The sequence below is a fragment of the Salvia splendens genome, chromosome 10, assembly GCF_004379255.2.
Source record: "Salvia splendens isolate huo1 chromosome 10, SspV2, whole genome shotgun sequence".
Taxonomy (NCBI): Eukaryota; Viridiplantae; Streptophyta; class Magnoliopsida; order Lamiales; family Lamiaceae; genus Salvia; species Salvia splendens.
Window position 1 is genome coordinate 17,205,150 of NC_056041.1, and position 14,813 is coordinate 17,219,962.

The 14,813-nt window shown below is 36.7% G+C and overlaps 2 protein-coding genes across 2 annotated transcripts; both read left to right on the forward strand.

The window, feature by feature from the left end:
* Positions 1-1,141: 1,141 nt before the first annotated feature.
* On the forward strand, positions 1,142-8,977 carry LOC121753270 (AMSH-like ubiquitin thioesterase 1). Its single transcript, XM_042148503.1, has 14 exons — positions 1,142-1,370; positions 2,541-2,605; positions 2,733-2,808; positions 2,942-3,130; positions 3,285-3,364; positions 5,347-5,449; positions 5,525-5,571; positions 5,784-6,111; positions 6,254-6,343; positions 6,446-6,508; positions 6,589-6,663; positions 8,087-8,149; positions 8,505-8,557; positions 8,660-8,977. The coding sequence occupies exons 1-14, from the start codon at positions 1,248-1,250 to the stop codon at positions 8,829-8,831; spliced, it is 1,527 nt and encodes a 508-aa protein (XP_042004437.1). The 5' UTR covers positions 1,142-1,247; the 3' UTR covers positions 8,832-8,977.
* An 882-nt stretch (positions 8,978-9,859) lies between these two features.
* Positions 9,860-13,398, forward strand: LOC121751290 (glycosyltransferase BC10-like). The gene is made up of 3 exons (XM_042146006.1): positions 9,860-9,947; positions 10,477-11,237; positions 12,472-13,398. Exons 2-3 carry the CDS (start codon positions 10,671-10,673, stop codon positions 13,108-13,110), a joined length of 1,206 nt encoding a protein of 401 aa, XP_042001940.1. The 5' UTR covers positions 9,860-9,947; positions 10,477-10,670; the 3' UTR covers positions 13,111-13,398.
* Positions 13,399-14,813: the final 1,415 nt, after the last annotated feature.

Sequence of the window (14,813 nt, forward strand, 5' to 3'; positions counted from 1 at the left end):
AAGAGCGGTCGGCGGGGAGCGGTAGGAGCGAGCTCAACATCATCAGTGCCGCCTTGGCGACCTACCAATCCATAAATTACAAACCGTTCAAGTACCTCAGCTCTTGGCAGGAGGTGCGTGTGCATCCGAAGTATAGGGGAGACGTATCATCCTCCTCCAGCTCCTCCAGCAAACGGTAGAGGTCGGTATCCCTATCCGACGCCGGCGAGGATGAGGTGGCTAGCCAGCTCGCCGGAGCTAATTTGGGTAGCCTCGACGCCGGCCCGAGCAGTTCCCAACGCCGGTCGCAAGGAAGGAAGAAGGCGACGACCAACCGCCGTCGCGCCGCGACTCCATCGGCCCTCGCTCCCGCTCCCTTTGTGCCACCTCAACCCCCACCAACTCATTGTGGACCCTTTTGGCCTAACTTTATTTGGCCGATAGGTCAAATATGACCCCCGAGCAACTTGATTCACATTTGGCAATGATACAGGGTCTCCGAAGAACATTGGGGATATGACCAGATGAATAGTCTTCCACGGGGGTATTTTTTAGCCTTTAGTTATGTATTTTTTATATTTTAGGATTTTAATTATGTAAATTTAAATTTTTAGTATTTTAATTATGTACTCCCTCCGTCCCCGAATAAGAGTCGCTAATTTCCATTTTGGGCCGTCCCCCATTAAGAGTCACTCTTCATTTTTACCATAAATGGTAGTAGGCCCCACATTCCACTAACTCACTCCACTCACATTTTATTATAAAACCAATATAAAAATATGGGTCCCACATTTCACTAACTTTTTCAACCAACTTTTCTCTACATTTCTTAAAACTCGTGTCCGGTTAAAGAGCGACTCCTATTAGGGGACGGAGGGAGTAATTTTTAATTTTTAGTATTTTAATTATGTAATTTTTAATTTTTTTGTAATTTGTAATAGTATTCCGGATATTTTTAATGTATTTTAATATTGTAGAAATGTTTTATTTAAATTGAATAATAGAATGGTGGGACCCTGAGTATGTCCTTACGGAAGAGCATGAATATGAATGTTGCTCTTACCTAAGAATAAGGAGTAAAAAAAAGTAATAAAAGTGGATCCGGCCTCACATCCGTGCTCTTGCCAATGGGATGCTGTAAGGGCGTTCGAACGGCGTCGTCTAGAACCCTCGGACTTTCCACATCTGACTGTTCTTCGCCCTCCGTCCTTCCAAACCAAAAGTTGCCGATCAATCAACCTTCACAGCGAGAGAAGAGTTGATTAAAGATGATAACTCGATCTTCATCTGGAGGCGGATTCAACATCGCCGCCGTTACCAAGAAGATCGATGTAGACAATCGAATTTCTCTACGCTATTACCACCGAATTGCCGATAATATTCTCAAGCAGGTGAATATCTACAATTGGAGCTGTTTTCTCTTTGAATTTATCAATTTTCTTCTGTTCTGTCGATATTTCTATCTTCGTGTTTATAATTTTCGTGGAATGAAAAGCTGTATCACAACTTCGACTTCTCGTATGTTTAATAAACTACGGGGCATTTCACATTTGTACCTATGGAGTTTCTTCTACACGTAATTGATGTTATTACCTTGGTTCATGTGAGGGCACTACGTTGAGTCTCAGTGGTATTAGTTACATATTCGTTTATGGCTTCTGATTCCAATTCTACTCTCTCACGCTTTGAATGTATATATGTTCATATGCCATCATGAATAAAATGGAGAAGATTTTCTGATGCCTAGTATGTACATAGTGCAAAAGAATTTTTACGTAAAGAGGTGGTTTTAGGAATACGGCAAGCATGTGTCAATGTTTTTGAAAACTAGATTACCCTCATCCTTTTTAGCACCAATTTTTGGCCAAAGCAATGTGAATCTCTGCCGATATTATATGGAGTACTTTTTTGACCTTCCTGGGGATATGATCACTAAATCATAGTAAGTGTAATTAGTTTGGATACCTGTAGGTCATTATATACCACATATAGATGTTAGGAACCTCTTTAAATAAATAACTCGTCAATTTCCTGCTTGAACTACTTTGGAACTCTAGACATTCAAGTGTTGCTAACAGATTAAAAATTGGAATATCACCTTCAGCTTATTTGTAATCAAACCTTTATGCATTCATCTAGACACCTAAAACTATTCGTCTATAATATGATTATGCATAAGAAACTGTTATTGTTTGTTTGATTTTAGTAGTAGAGAAGTTTTTACCTGACTTATATTACTGTTCTGCTATTTTGTTGATCTATAACTTTCTGCTTCAAGATAATGTGACAACTAATTGTTGTTGTGACTTGTGAAACTGCCATTGAGCTCTAACATGTGCGTTTTTTGCTTCATTTGATTTTCTTTGCCTACATTACATTATAGACACCAGTCACAACTATAATAACTCGCTTCTGACACCTGATCCTTTGTTCATTTATCTGGAAGTACACATTTCATGTTTATACTTTGAGTCAAATAATTTATTTGATCTTTTTTTCAGTCATTTATTTATTTTTATTTCCCTCCATATTGAGTACTTATCACACTTTGTCCTATGTAGGCTGACATATTTCGCGAGGAAAAGAATATTATTGACCTCTATGTTATGCTCCTTAGATTTTCAAGGTGAGAAACAATGCTGCGTTCAAATTCGTTGTTTGATTTAGTTACAGTATTCCAAAATATATATATCATGTAGCATGAAATATGAAAAACTCAGTTTTGTGAAAGCTGCTTGTTGTCTTTTGTTTAGTTTGGTGACTGAGACAATACCTTGCCATAAAGAGTATAGAACATCTCTACAGAGCAGTAAACTCAATCTCAAAAGGGTAACAATTGACAACAATTGCTCATCTCCTTATTATTATTACTGGTGCTGGTCCTGGTGGTATAGCTAGCTAGTGTGTTGGTAGATTTTGTTATTGGATTAAATCCTTCTTTTGTGTTAATCTGCTTTTTCAGAAATTGAATACTGCAATGACTGAGCTTGAGGAATTGAAACCAGCTGTTTCAGAAAAACTTCAGGAGTTGCAATATAAACAAATTTATCAACTTCATAAACAGCAGAAATCTCAGCAAAGTCAAACTTTGGAACCCTCAGTAGAATGGCCTCTTGTTAGACGAAACGTGAATGATTTTAGTATAAAACAGGTATAATTGTCATAGCGAGTCAGTTGATATTGGATATTTTATTTGTTAGTTATAATTGGACTAGTGTGTGATCTTTGTTTTATGATTTATGTATTTAATTCTTCATATTATTTTATCTATCAAGTAAGAAAAAGTACTATTCACTGTTTTGCAGCCTGTTATTAACCAATATGGATATCAAGCTCAAAAAGCATTCTCACTTAGCAAACAAACTGGAGAACATCTCCAAAGAGTGTAAGTTGCTATCTGTTATAACTTTGTTTTCTGTGAACAGAAAAATGCATATTTTCGCCATCATTCCGCCCTCTTCTTATGCTTCCATTTTGGCCATGTATTTATGCATATTTTCCAGTTATGAGTTATGACCGGCATCGAGGGTCCCAAATTATTGTATGTGGCATCAAATTCAATAATCAGAGATATTTCTGAAATCTTAAAGCTATTTAATAGAGCTTAAAATACTTCCACTGGTTAGTGAGAGTGGGAATTAGTGTTCTATTCTAAAATCTTCTTTACAATTTAGTGAAATTAATAAGACACATCTCATCTAGCAAAACATGATTCACGAGACTAGACATGTTGAGTGTCTGCATTCAATAGAGACAACACATGTCCGCTAAAAATGCGATTTAGAACTCTGTCGAGTGTTTTCTGCGTTCAATATAAATAGTTAAGGGAGGAGTCTTGCATTAGACTGTGTCACCGTTGGCAGGGTCAATACCCAGATCAAAACCCATATATGATGAAATTTTTATTTAGAAGTACCAACAAAATTACAAATATACAATTGAAATGTGGGTTAGGAAAGGACTAAGCTAGGGGTTTCAGTGGAAAGAAAGACAAATGCTTCCTATTCTTCTATTGGAATTGTCTTCATTGAAGTTTACATTAGATCAACAAGCGTGGAATAGGCAAGGTTGGAAGCTCTTTGTTCAGAAGGAAGGATCGATCAAAGGAACTATCCAAAAATCCAAGTCGGGTTTCGGGGTAGAAAGTCTCGCTTTTTGGGAAGAAAAATGCCAAATGCGTGAGAACCTTGGTATTGGCTTCCCCTTTCATCATGGAAGCGGACCTTTGATTTCCTTGGACCATGCAAGAATTCGTCGTCCGATTGAATCTGCTTGTTCCTGGATGCTCTAAAGAAATCTATCGCTATTCCTTTCCTCGACCGATAAAGCTTCATTCCGAATCACAAGAGCAATCTCTTTTTTGAATGTTCGTTTTCGTTATGGTAATGCAATGCAAGAGGTCGGAAATCAGGTTGTTTACGGCCATTCTCGTTTGAACAAACAAGAGCAATCTCTTTTTTGAATGTTCGTTTTCGTCATGGTAATGCAATGCAAGAGGTCGGAAATCAGGTTGTTTACGGCCATTCTCGTTTGAACAAGAGTGTGATCTCCCCTGGTATTCGTAGAGAGCTTAGACGACACCGGGCTTATTCCTCAAAGAATCTATAGCAAGCACCGTCTTCTTCTTCGCTTAGTGAGTTGCCTCTCTCCTCGGGTGACTGAACTCGCTTTTAAGCAATCAGAGTAGGGATCTCTCTTCGATGAGTCAGACTAGGCTATGATTCCCAGATAGGAAGAAAGAGCATTCGCCACTTCAAGCTAGTCACTAGAACTCCCTCCTTACTTAGATCTTCGTGACCCAGGGGAGAAGCTTGGCTTATTGAACTCCAGATTTTTAACTGCCTTACGTCGAGCTATTTCTTTTAGACTAATGATATCATTGGATAAGTCAAATCAATTTATTGCAAACAGCGCAGTTGTTTGTATTTCATTTTCTTCTTCTTCTTGAAAGTTTTTGTGCTAGTTAAGTGATTATAAGTAATTGAAAGAAATGCTTAGTAGAGAATAATCAGTGCATAAGTTGATTATGGTTTTGCTTATACATTTATTAAATTACAGTTAAATTACAATTGTTTCAATTTCACTGAGTACGTTAAGTGATGTGTATATAAAATATAAATTCACAATGAACTCCTCAGATTTCAAGTGATATGTCTACCAGCTTAAACTTTTGTTAAATGAAAAAGAATTGAGATATGCTTCTTCATTTGTCAATCTAGTAAAAAAGTTGTGTAATTTTATTGCCATCCTGACCTATGTGATCTCTTTTATGTGATATCAGTGAAGACAAACATTATTGTTGTGCTGGATTATGTTTGAATATTTTTGCCTCTTTTTTTATATCTACGTTTTGTGTGTTTCTCGTAGATCATTGAGCATTCCACGCGCAAAGGAGGAAACTCTTTCAAAACATTCTATTTTGGGCCCAAATGGGCTTCGTGGGCAGTGGCAGGGTCCAACTCACTATAAGGTAGTGTAACAATTGCTTTATGTCTTTTCCCTTTCATTAAGTGAACATTTATTTGATTTGATTTTGTATGTGCAGGTTCAGTATCCAAGTACTTTAGACTTCACTCCTATACAGATCCCTGGGTACGCTAATGCTATTATTCTTTGTGTTTCTTTTCGGGCCTCGAGTAAATCACTACTTATATTTGAAATTGGTAGTTTTTTTTTTCTAATAGCGTGTATCTGTGAACATAGTACACGGCTGTAAAAAACCTACATACGATAAGTGATGCTTCTGTTGTCCTTTTTAATGGTTAGTGGTTATGTGATGCTACATGAGTTTTGTGTCCATATAGGGTTAATAGCACTCAGAATTCTACTGAGGATGGGATTGTGATGAAAGAGGAAAATGGCGGCTCAGAACAAGATAAATCAAGCTTGGAATCTGTAGTTCCGCCAAAAACTGATAACCAACAGATTGAAGAATCTATTTCCCTCATATCTTTTGAAGATGAAAGTGCTTCACAAAGTGAGGTAATTAGACAACCTTCTCTCCCACCTGTACTAGTAGAGGTACAGGATTTGATTCCAGCCTCAACCCCAGAGACTGAAACAGAAAGTGGGTTGGTAAATGGTTCTGATGATGCTTTAGTATGTTCTGAGGATCCCCTACAGTTGCACATAGTAAGGTCTTTCGACTCTTTCATAGTATTATTCTCAACTGCTATCTAATTCCTCTTTGAATTACTTTATCTTTATAAGCATTTGTCTGGTTAATGAGCTTTCAGAACGTCAAAAATGATCATTGTGCTTATTCTTGTATCAGCCAACCGAACTGATGAACAGTTTTATGAAGCTAGCAAAGTCAAACACCAATAAGAACTTAGAAACATGTGGTGTCCTTGCAGGTTCCCTCGTAAGTAGTACTTTCGTCTAGCTCTTCCCTTGATTTTTTTTTTGGAATCATGTGTTTTCCTATTCTATTTCTGAACAAAATATTTTTTGGTTATTACCACAGAAAAACAGGAAATTTTACATTACTGCTCTTATTATTCCAAAGCAAGAATCAACTTCAGATTCGGTAAGCCAGAGTGCTGCTACTTATATATGCACAAAATTATTGTAAGCCAGTTTGATACTAAATCATTTTCTCTCAACCAGTGTCAGACCACAAACGAGGAGGAAATATTTGAAGTGCAGGACAAGCAGTCTCTTTTTCCCCTTGGATGGATTCATGTAAGTTACCTTTGTTTGTGCTTTCTGAAGGGCCTCAAGTTAGTCAACTTCTCTATTTGATTATTTTAAGGTTCAGTATATATTTTTGATGTCCCTGGATTCTAGTTTAGAAGGGGCCTTATTGTCTTGCTCCTCTAGGTCCGGACACTTAGTGATAGCTTTTAAAAATGGTACCAGAAAGGGTTTGATGGATACCTTTTTAACCTTCAAAAAATGTTCTCTGTATGCTGTATATAACTGATTAAGCTCTCTTGTTTGTACATGAGCAACTAATCATTTTTCATCATTCTAATGCTACTACTTTTCGTAAATACTAACTAGATACATTGATAGCTCTTGTGATTGACTATTAAGATTAGTTATACAGTATTTTTTTGCCGACATTGCTTTATTATGGCTTCATCGCCTACTTATAAGATTTGTACGAAATAATTTGAACTTTCATGTTGTCTCTGGACATGGAGAGTGTAAGGCTGTTTAGAGTGCAAAATATGTCAAATTCAGTCAAGCTCAAGACTCTAATATATGCTATGTGGAATGCTGAACTTCATTATTTTCTGGGGCAGCATGGAAGCCATAATTGAGATTTTAATGAAATTTGAGCTTTCATGTTTATGACTGATTAGTTTGTCTTACATTACAGTGGAAGAGTCTAAACAATTCCAATGGTTTAAGTGCCTTCTTTGAGGGAAATGTAAAGCTTCAAAACTAGGCATTACATCAGGTGTCTCAGTGACATAATTCTTCTTACATTAGCATTGGGAAATGTGCCAGATAATGCCAATGGTTACAACCCAGAATGGTTACTTTATTTTGTTATGGACGAACTATCTGATATCTGCTTTTACAACTCCAGTGGCCAACTTTTTCGTGTGGCTATCTGTTTCGTGTTTTGTAATGTTCACATATTTACATAGTTAAACATATGACTGTCCTTCTCATGCCTGTCAGTCTAAGCTCTGAATTTCCTTGGATAATATGTACTCCCTCCGCCCACTTTTTGTCCACTTTTGCCATTTTCGTCCATCCCCTATTTATTGTCCACTTTCATTTTTTACCATAAGTGTTAAGTAGGCCCCACATTCCACTCACCTTTTATCATAAAACTAATATATAAAAATGGGACCCACATTCCACTAACTTTTTTAACTCACTTTTCTTTTTCTACCCATGCCGTGCCCAACTCAAAGTGGGGACTAAAAATGGGGGACGGAGGGAGTATAATTTACTATCTCTCAGACAGAAAGAAATGATGTCATATTATGCTATTTGCTTATGCTCTGATTATTTATTGAAAAAAAAACTAGTTTCTTGGTTAGCCTTGTGGTCTTATTATGACTTCTCAGCCAAAAGTATTTTGGTCATTCAAAACATGTTGTGGTCTTGCGGATTAATATACTGAAAGCTGCTTATTGTTTTGCAGACACATCCTACACAATCTTGTTTCATGTCATCAATTGATGTACATACACACTACTCTTATCAGGTAGGAGCTCTCTTATACCCATAACAGTTGTCATCCTTACGATGTTCGCTATTTAGAGGACGAGGGTTAGTATATCTTTGGGTGGGTGGGGGGATGGAGGTTTAGGGTGCCACTAAGTTATAAGGCCACTAAGTTAACTGGTAACCCTCATCAGTGTTAGCTGGCAATTGGTCATAACTTGTGTTCTCTGTGGCAGAGGGTAGTGTGGTACAGGGTTGCTTTTGGGCTCAAAATCCTAGATATTTTAAGAGATCAGTTTGTTTCAGATTTATAAGAGACTGGAATTGTAATGTGATTGAAATGTAGGATGTCTGATCATCCATTTGTCCTTTTTCTTGAATGAATGCTTGTACAGATCATGTTGCCAGAAGCCATTGCCATTGTCATGGCACCAAGAGACACTTCAAGGTTCTCTTATTGAATTTCACTGTATCCTGTTAGTTTTTTCATTAGGATTAACTGATAGTGAGAACTTGATTTACGAATGCATATATTTGTTTCATTGTTCAGGAAGCATGGCATTTTCCGGTTGACTTCAGGTGGCATGACCATCATCAGGCATTGCCCGCGGCGGGGTTTCCATTCCCACGATCCTCCTTCCGATGGTAGCCCGATATACAGACAATGTACAGATGTTTATATGAATCCTGATCTGAAATTTGATGTCATTGATCTACGTTGATTACGCTGGCCTTTAGTGGTGTTTGATATAATACTAATTCATGATATATCATTGAAGTACATTGTGCTGTGTGTAGATTTGACTAGCTAAATATTTGTAAAAATTGAATTACCATTGCCTAAGAAATTGTTTGATTGGGTAGCTAAGTCTTTGTAAAATTGATCTATGTTGATTACTCTGGCCTCTCATTGGATTGTAACTCCTTAGTCCTTATAGTTGGAAGCCTGTCAAAATCGATAGTCTCGTGAAATTAGTAAAAATTGTGCAATTTATGATGTTTGCAATTTGCATCGTTTAAAAATATGGATTTCTATATTAATCAAATGTTAAGGTCAATGTTCTTACATTGGCTTGATTCTGTTCTTTCTGATTCATGAGCTCCTTGTATTATACAATCATATTTTGGTAGGGAAAAGAAAAGAAATAACAGTTCATATCTAAAATTTAATTAATGAAGACAAATAAATTGAACATAAATAATACTACTACTAATTGATAATTAAAATTTGAATTTTACCTGAAAATGTACGAGTCGAGCTTATAATCTACTGTACAACATAATGGGAAAAAAAATATAGTTGTTTGTGTATCCAATTGCCAAGCCGTCGAAGCCATGACAATTCAATCCAAAATATGTGGATTAGCCGAAGAGTTCACTAAATTAATAGGATTAGAGACGAAATTTTATAATACAAAAAAAATCTCAATCTAAATGATCCAATAATTTGATAAGGTTGCCCAAACCCCAAAACGAATTAGTTTAATTGACATCACTACAACTTTTGAAGTTGATGTGAAAGTTGAGATTTGCTTAAATACATACACTCATCATCTCACAAACAATGGTATTGGTATAATCTACATCATCACCTCATTGGTTTTATGCATAACCTAAAAATAAGGAGGGCGACCAATTGTTTTGTAGTTAAAATTAATCCACATGGCACCCACCCTACCCCCAATTCTATTTTCTCACTCCCCCTCTCTCTCTGTCTCACTCTCTCTCATCATTCTTGAGAAATATTTTCTTACTTTCAAGAATTCTTCAAGAAAATGAAACACAGCCGTGCAACCTTTGACGCCACCTTACCACGCCACCATTATGATCATCACCAGGTCATCTTTTTTTCCTTTTCCTTTTCCTTTTCCTTTCCATCCTTTGTTCTTAATTGCCATTATTTTTATTAAGGTATATATATATGAATACATTTTGGCAAATCAAATGTTTAAGAGACCTTTATTTCCTCGATTAAGAATGACAAGGGTTTTCTTATTTCTGCCTTTTTAACAAAAGAAAATAAGATCTCTATATCATACATATTATGCATGTAATAGAGGTAAATCTCGATGAAAAGTCGAGAATATAAGAAACAAACGTATAATATCATTATACTATTCGTCGAAGAATAAAACAAATTCCCCATTCTCAATTTAAATAAGAATTTTCATTTCAACATTCTCGATCTTAGAGTAACCTGATCTGAAGTAATCTTATGATCATGTTTTGTCTTATCTATCTTCCCTACAAAACGGACCCAATATTTCCCTTTTCTTACATGTGTGCCTATATTCCCTTTTGTAGTTAATACACATTGACACAGCATTTAAAATGGCAATTTTGGATTTGTATAATCCAATTGTGCAGGTAATTAATGAGGTCTCTTCCCATAATGACCCTTGTATCTCATGTTTGTTAGAAGGAATCCCTTGCTTGAATTTTGGAATCTCCAAGGATTGCACCCTCAAGCTTCTTTCCCCTCACCTCAACAACACACCCTCCAAACACACACATTCCCAACCCTCTAAAACCACCACCACCACCACCACCACACCACAAAAATGAAGAAACAACAACTCCCCCAAAATGAACAAGACACAACCCAATACACCAAACTCCACCCCTCCCACAGCCTCCTCCACAACATGGTCATCTACTTCCTCTTCTTCGGGTCCGGCCTCGTCGTCGGCCTCACCCTCACCCTCTACCTCCCCCCAAGCCTCCAATTCTCCCAATTCTCCTCCTCCATCCAAGAAACCTCCTCCACCCCAACCCCACCACCCCCGCCTCCGTCTCCGCCTCTGCACCACCCTCCCCCGCGCATGCAGCCGCGGGCGGGGCTGAGGGACTTCCTCAGGGTCGAGGACAACGCGACGCACGACATGACGGACGCGGAGCTCCTGTGGCGGGCGTCGATGAAGCCGAAGATCGAGGATTTTCCGTTCAGGCGGACGGCGAAGGTGGCGTTCATGTTCCTGGCGAAGGGGGACCTGCCGCTGGCGCCGCTGTGGGAGCTCTTCTTTAGAGGGCACCAAGGCTTGTATTCCATCTACGTCCATTGTCAGCCTTCTTACAAAGGGACTTTTCCAAAGGGTTCGGTTTTTCATGGCAGAAGAATTGCTAGCAAGGTATCATCTCTCTCTCTTTCTCTCTTTCAAGTAGTTAATTACCAAATCTTTGATTATGTTGCATGCTTTGGACTTTGGTTGCATTGAGATCTATGACTACTTAAGTGTTTCTTTTTTTATAAAAAAATTGTGTTTCATCATTTTTTGTAGTTTTGTTATATTGCAACTAGTACAACTTAAGGTCTTGAATTCTTCTTTTCACAAGTGACAAGTATATACTCTATGTTTCTTTTTATTCTTGAATAGATTAACTTTCTTTTCTTGTTACTTTCTTAGTTAATCTAGAAAGTTTCACCTTCATTTATAAAGACCATGTAAAATTAAAGAAAATGTGAAATTTCTATAAATAAAAGAAATTTAGCAACTATATACTCCACATCACCCCCTATAAAAATGTGGTAAAATGGAACTTCTTATTGAGAAGGATAGTTTTATTCTTTCCTTGTAGAGATAAGATGAGTAGATTACATATTGGGGCAAACTATGTAAAGTTGAGCTCATTTGATTTATTTGAGATTTTGAAGATTCCTGATTCAATTTCAAACATTTAATAGCAGTTGACTTGAATAAATACACATGATCTACCAACCATGCTGACATGAATCCACATTCCCCAAGATTCAAGTAATTATCACTAGATTTGGGCTTGCAATAGTGAAATTACTTAGAAATTTGTCTTTCATGCCTTCTGCTCTACCTATTAATGAAGCTAGTTCTTCTATGCATTGTAAACAAATTTATAACTCGGAATAGTTATAATATAATATGGGTCCCATGTAGAGACAGAACCACAGATAATAAATAGGTCAACTATTAAAATGTTTAGACAATTCATATATAATATTCCCTTGATTTTATCAAAAAATTCCCTTTTATCTGTCACACATATAAAAATAATTACTACTACTATGTTTTTGACAATACTCTGTTCAAGCGCTTATTTATTTGTTCCACGTATTATTTCAGTTTCATACAAATATTAAATAAGGGTCTTAGTAAAGAAAAGTTTTGTGACAATTCACATTAGAAAAGTGACCTATGTGACCTTCCACCCCTAATTTGGAGGGAACGTATATTTTCATTGAATTTTTCTCTTTTTCTGGCCAATTTTAATAACTAGAAAATTTCATATTGTTTTTAACCATCCAAATTATTAGGAGGGTTAACTGTATAGTGTTATTTAGATTTTATGAAATGAATAGATGAAAATGACATTGATGATCATATGTTACAGGAGGTAGAATGGGGCAAGATCAGCATGGTCGCAGCTGAACGCCGGCTGCTGGCGAACGCGTTGCTAGATGTGTCGAACCAACGTTTCGTCCTCCTCTCCGAGGCATGCATCCCTCTCTTCAACTTCCCAACGATCTACAGCTACTTGATGAAATCCCGAACCTCATTCGTAGAGTCATACGACAAGGAGGGCCCCGTGGGGCGTGGGCGCTATGACCGCCACATGATGCCCTTGGTGACCATTGAAGAGTGGCGGAAGGGGGCCCAGTGGTTCGAGATGGACCGGGAGCTGGCCCTCGAGGTCATCTCGGACCACGTCTACTTCACCCTTTTCAAGAACTACTGCAAACCCGCTTGCTACTCGGACGAGCATTACCTGCCCACTATGATCACCAAACACTTCCCTTTCAAGAACGCTAACCGGACTTTGACTTGGGTTGACTGGTCCCGGGGCGGGCCCCACCCGCTGAAATTCATCCGCCTCGACGTCACCCCGGACATGCTGAACCGGATGAGGGGCGGCACGGAGTGCATCTACAATGGGAGGCCCACCAAAGTTTGCTACTTGTTTGCTAGGAAGTTCACGGTCAACGCGTTGGACCGGTTGTTAAGGTTTGCACCAAAGTTGATGAAATTTTGATTTATGATTTAATTAATTAATTAATTATATAATTAATTAATACACACGCACAAAAGCACAACTATAGCATACACCAAATTAATTTAGTTATTCTTTCAAATTTCTTCATGGTCAAGTGATCATGTGTATGCACCTCTTGGCTTATTATACAACTTAATTAGGGAGTTTGTTTTCATGTGTCTGAATTTTGTGCTCAAATTCTGTCCATAAAGGTAGAGATGCGACAGTAGGGAAACCTCGTTCCCTAACAAATGGATGTGTGTATATTGTAATTGTTGATTGATTGAATGAACGGTGCATTGGATTGATAAAAGAAATGTTGAGTTTGTTTTTAGTTTGAAAGTATTTTTATTGATAAGGAAGGAAGGCAAAATTATACTAGTACTTACTTCTTCAGTTCCATCGAAATAGTTAATGTGAATATTTATTATAGATTAAGAAAATATATTAATGTTAGTTGAAAATTTACGAATATTTAAGTATTTTAGGATTGATTTTAATATTTATCAATGATTGAGTACTAAAGTTCGACTATTATTTTACAAAAGAATAAATTTAAAAAGAAAATACAAATAAATCATAAACTTTCCCAATTGTCTTCTTCCCTCACCAATAGCAGCGCAGAAAATCGCCAGGACTGAGGCAACAAATAGCAGTGCAGAAAATCCATACCAAAAGTGAAAATTTCAACTTTTAGACTAATTTTATTTGGGGTTCTATAACCATGATAATTTCATTATACGAATATTTGAAATATATTTAAGTAGTAGTAGTATGTTTTTGGCAAAAGTAAAAGATCATCTGAAATTAAAGCCCCAAAAGAGATGGGAAACGATGATATTGTGACAGTGAAGCATGTGTCTTCTGAAACTAAAGCCAAGGTTGTACTTAAAAAACCAAAGTAATGGAACCAATGAGGACCAAGCAGCTCCAGGGGGCTTAGCCGGCGTGGTTGTGAGTGGAGGAGTACTACTTGAGACCGAGAAATTGTAGTAAGAGATAGTTATTGTTCAAATTGAATTTGAAATTTCAGATTGCAAGAAGTAAAAAAAAACATACAACAATGGCAGACCTTTCGTCATGGAGAAAAAGAAATTAATAATAGTATTGTTATATTGATTTTTTTTTAAAATTTACTGATTAATAAAAGAAGTAATAGCCATGTACTAAGAGAAAAAAATTCTCAGGATCAAAATTTATTTAAAAAGTTGAAAACATATTAACACTTAATTAGTGACTTTCTTTAAATTTATTCAAAAGCAATTAAATAATAATAGTACTGTTATATTAATGTAGACTCCTACAATAGACATTTACCACTCTTAGTTAATATGTAAATTATCTCTATTTCATAAATAAAATAAATAAATATCATTAGTTCAAACTTAATTAAACAACGGTGACAGTCATTTATAAAAATATTTTTTTACCAAAGTTATACTCTATATGCTATATGGAATATATATATATATATAGGGTCATGATCTATGGCAAACACCTCTTAACCATATAACTAGAGAACAAATAATAGCCACAAGATCAAAAAAATCAAGGGCTAGTATTAATTTTTGAATTTAATGAGATATTAGTTCCCTCAATCACAAATTTACTCCACAATAATAAGGCGGGGGTATAGTGGTCATTGCACATCCAAAATTAGATTACATCATTGGCATTTGAAAAAGAAACCGCATTCTTCTCTT

Bases quoted from the DNA above. Each gene is read 5' to 3' on its own strand.
- LOC121753270 (XM_042148503.1), top strand. From the start codon at position 1,248: ATGATAACTCGATCTTCATCTGGAGGCGGATTCAACATCGCCGCCGTT. The intron at 3,365-5,346 runs GTAAGTTGCTAT...TGTTTCTCGTAG, and splicing joins GGAGAACATCTCCAAAGAGT to ATCATTGAGCATTCCACGCG. The intron at 6,664-8,086 runs GTAAGTTACCTT...ATTGTTTTGCAG, and splicing joins TTCCCCTTGGATGGATTCAT to ACACATCCTACACAATCTTG.
- LOC121751290 (XM_042146006.1), top strand. From the start codon at position 10,671: ATGAAGAAACAACAACTCCCCCAAAATGAACAAGACACAACCCAATAC. The intron at 11,238-12,471 runs GTATCATCTCTC...CATATGTTACAG, and splicing joins GCAGAAGAATTGCTAGCAAG to GAGGTAGAATGGGGCAAGAT.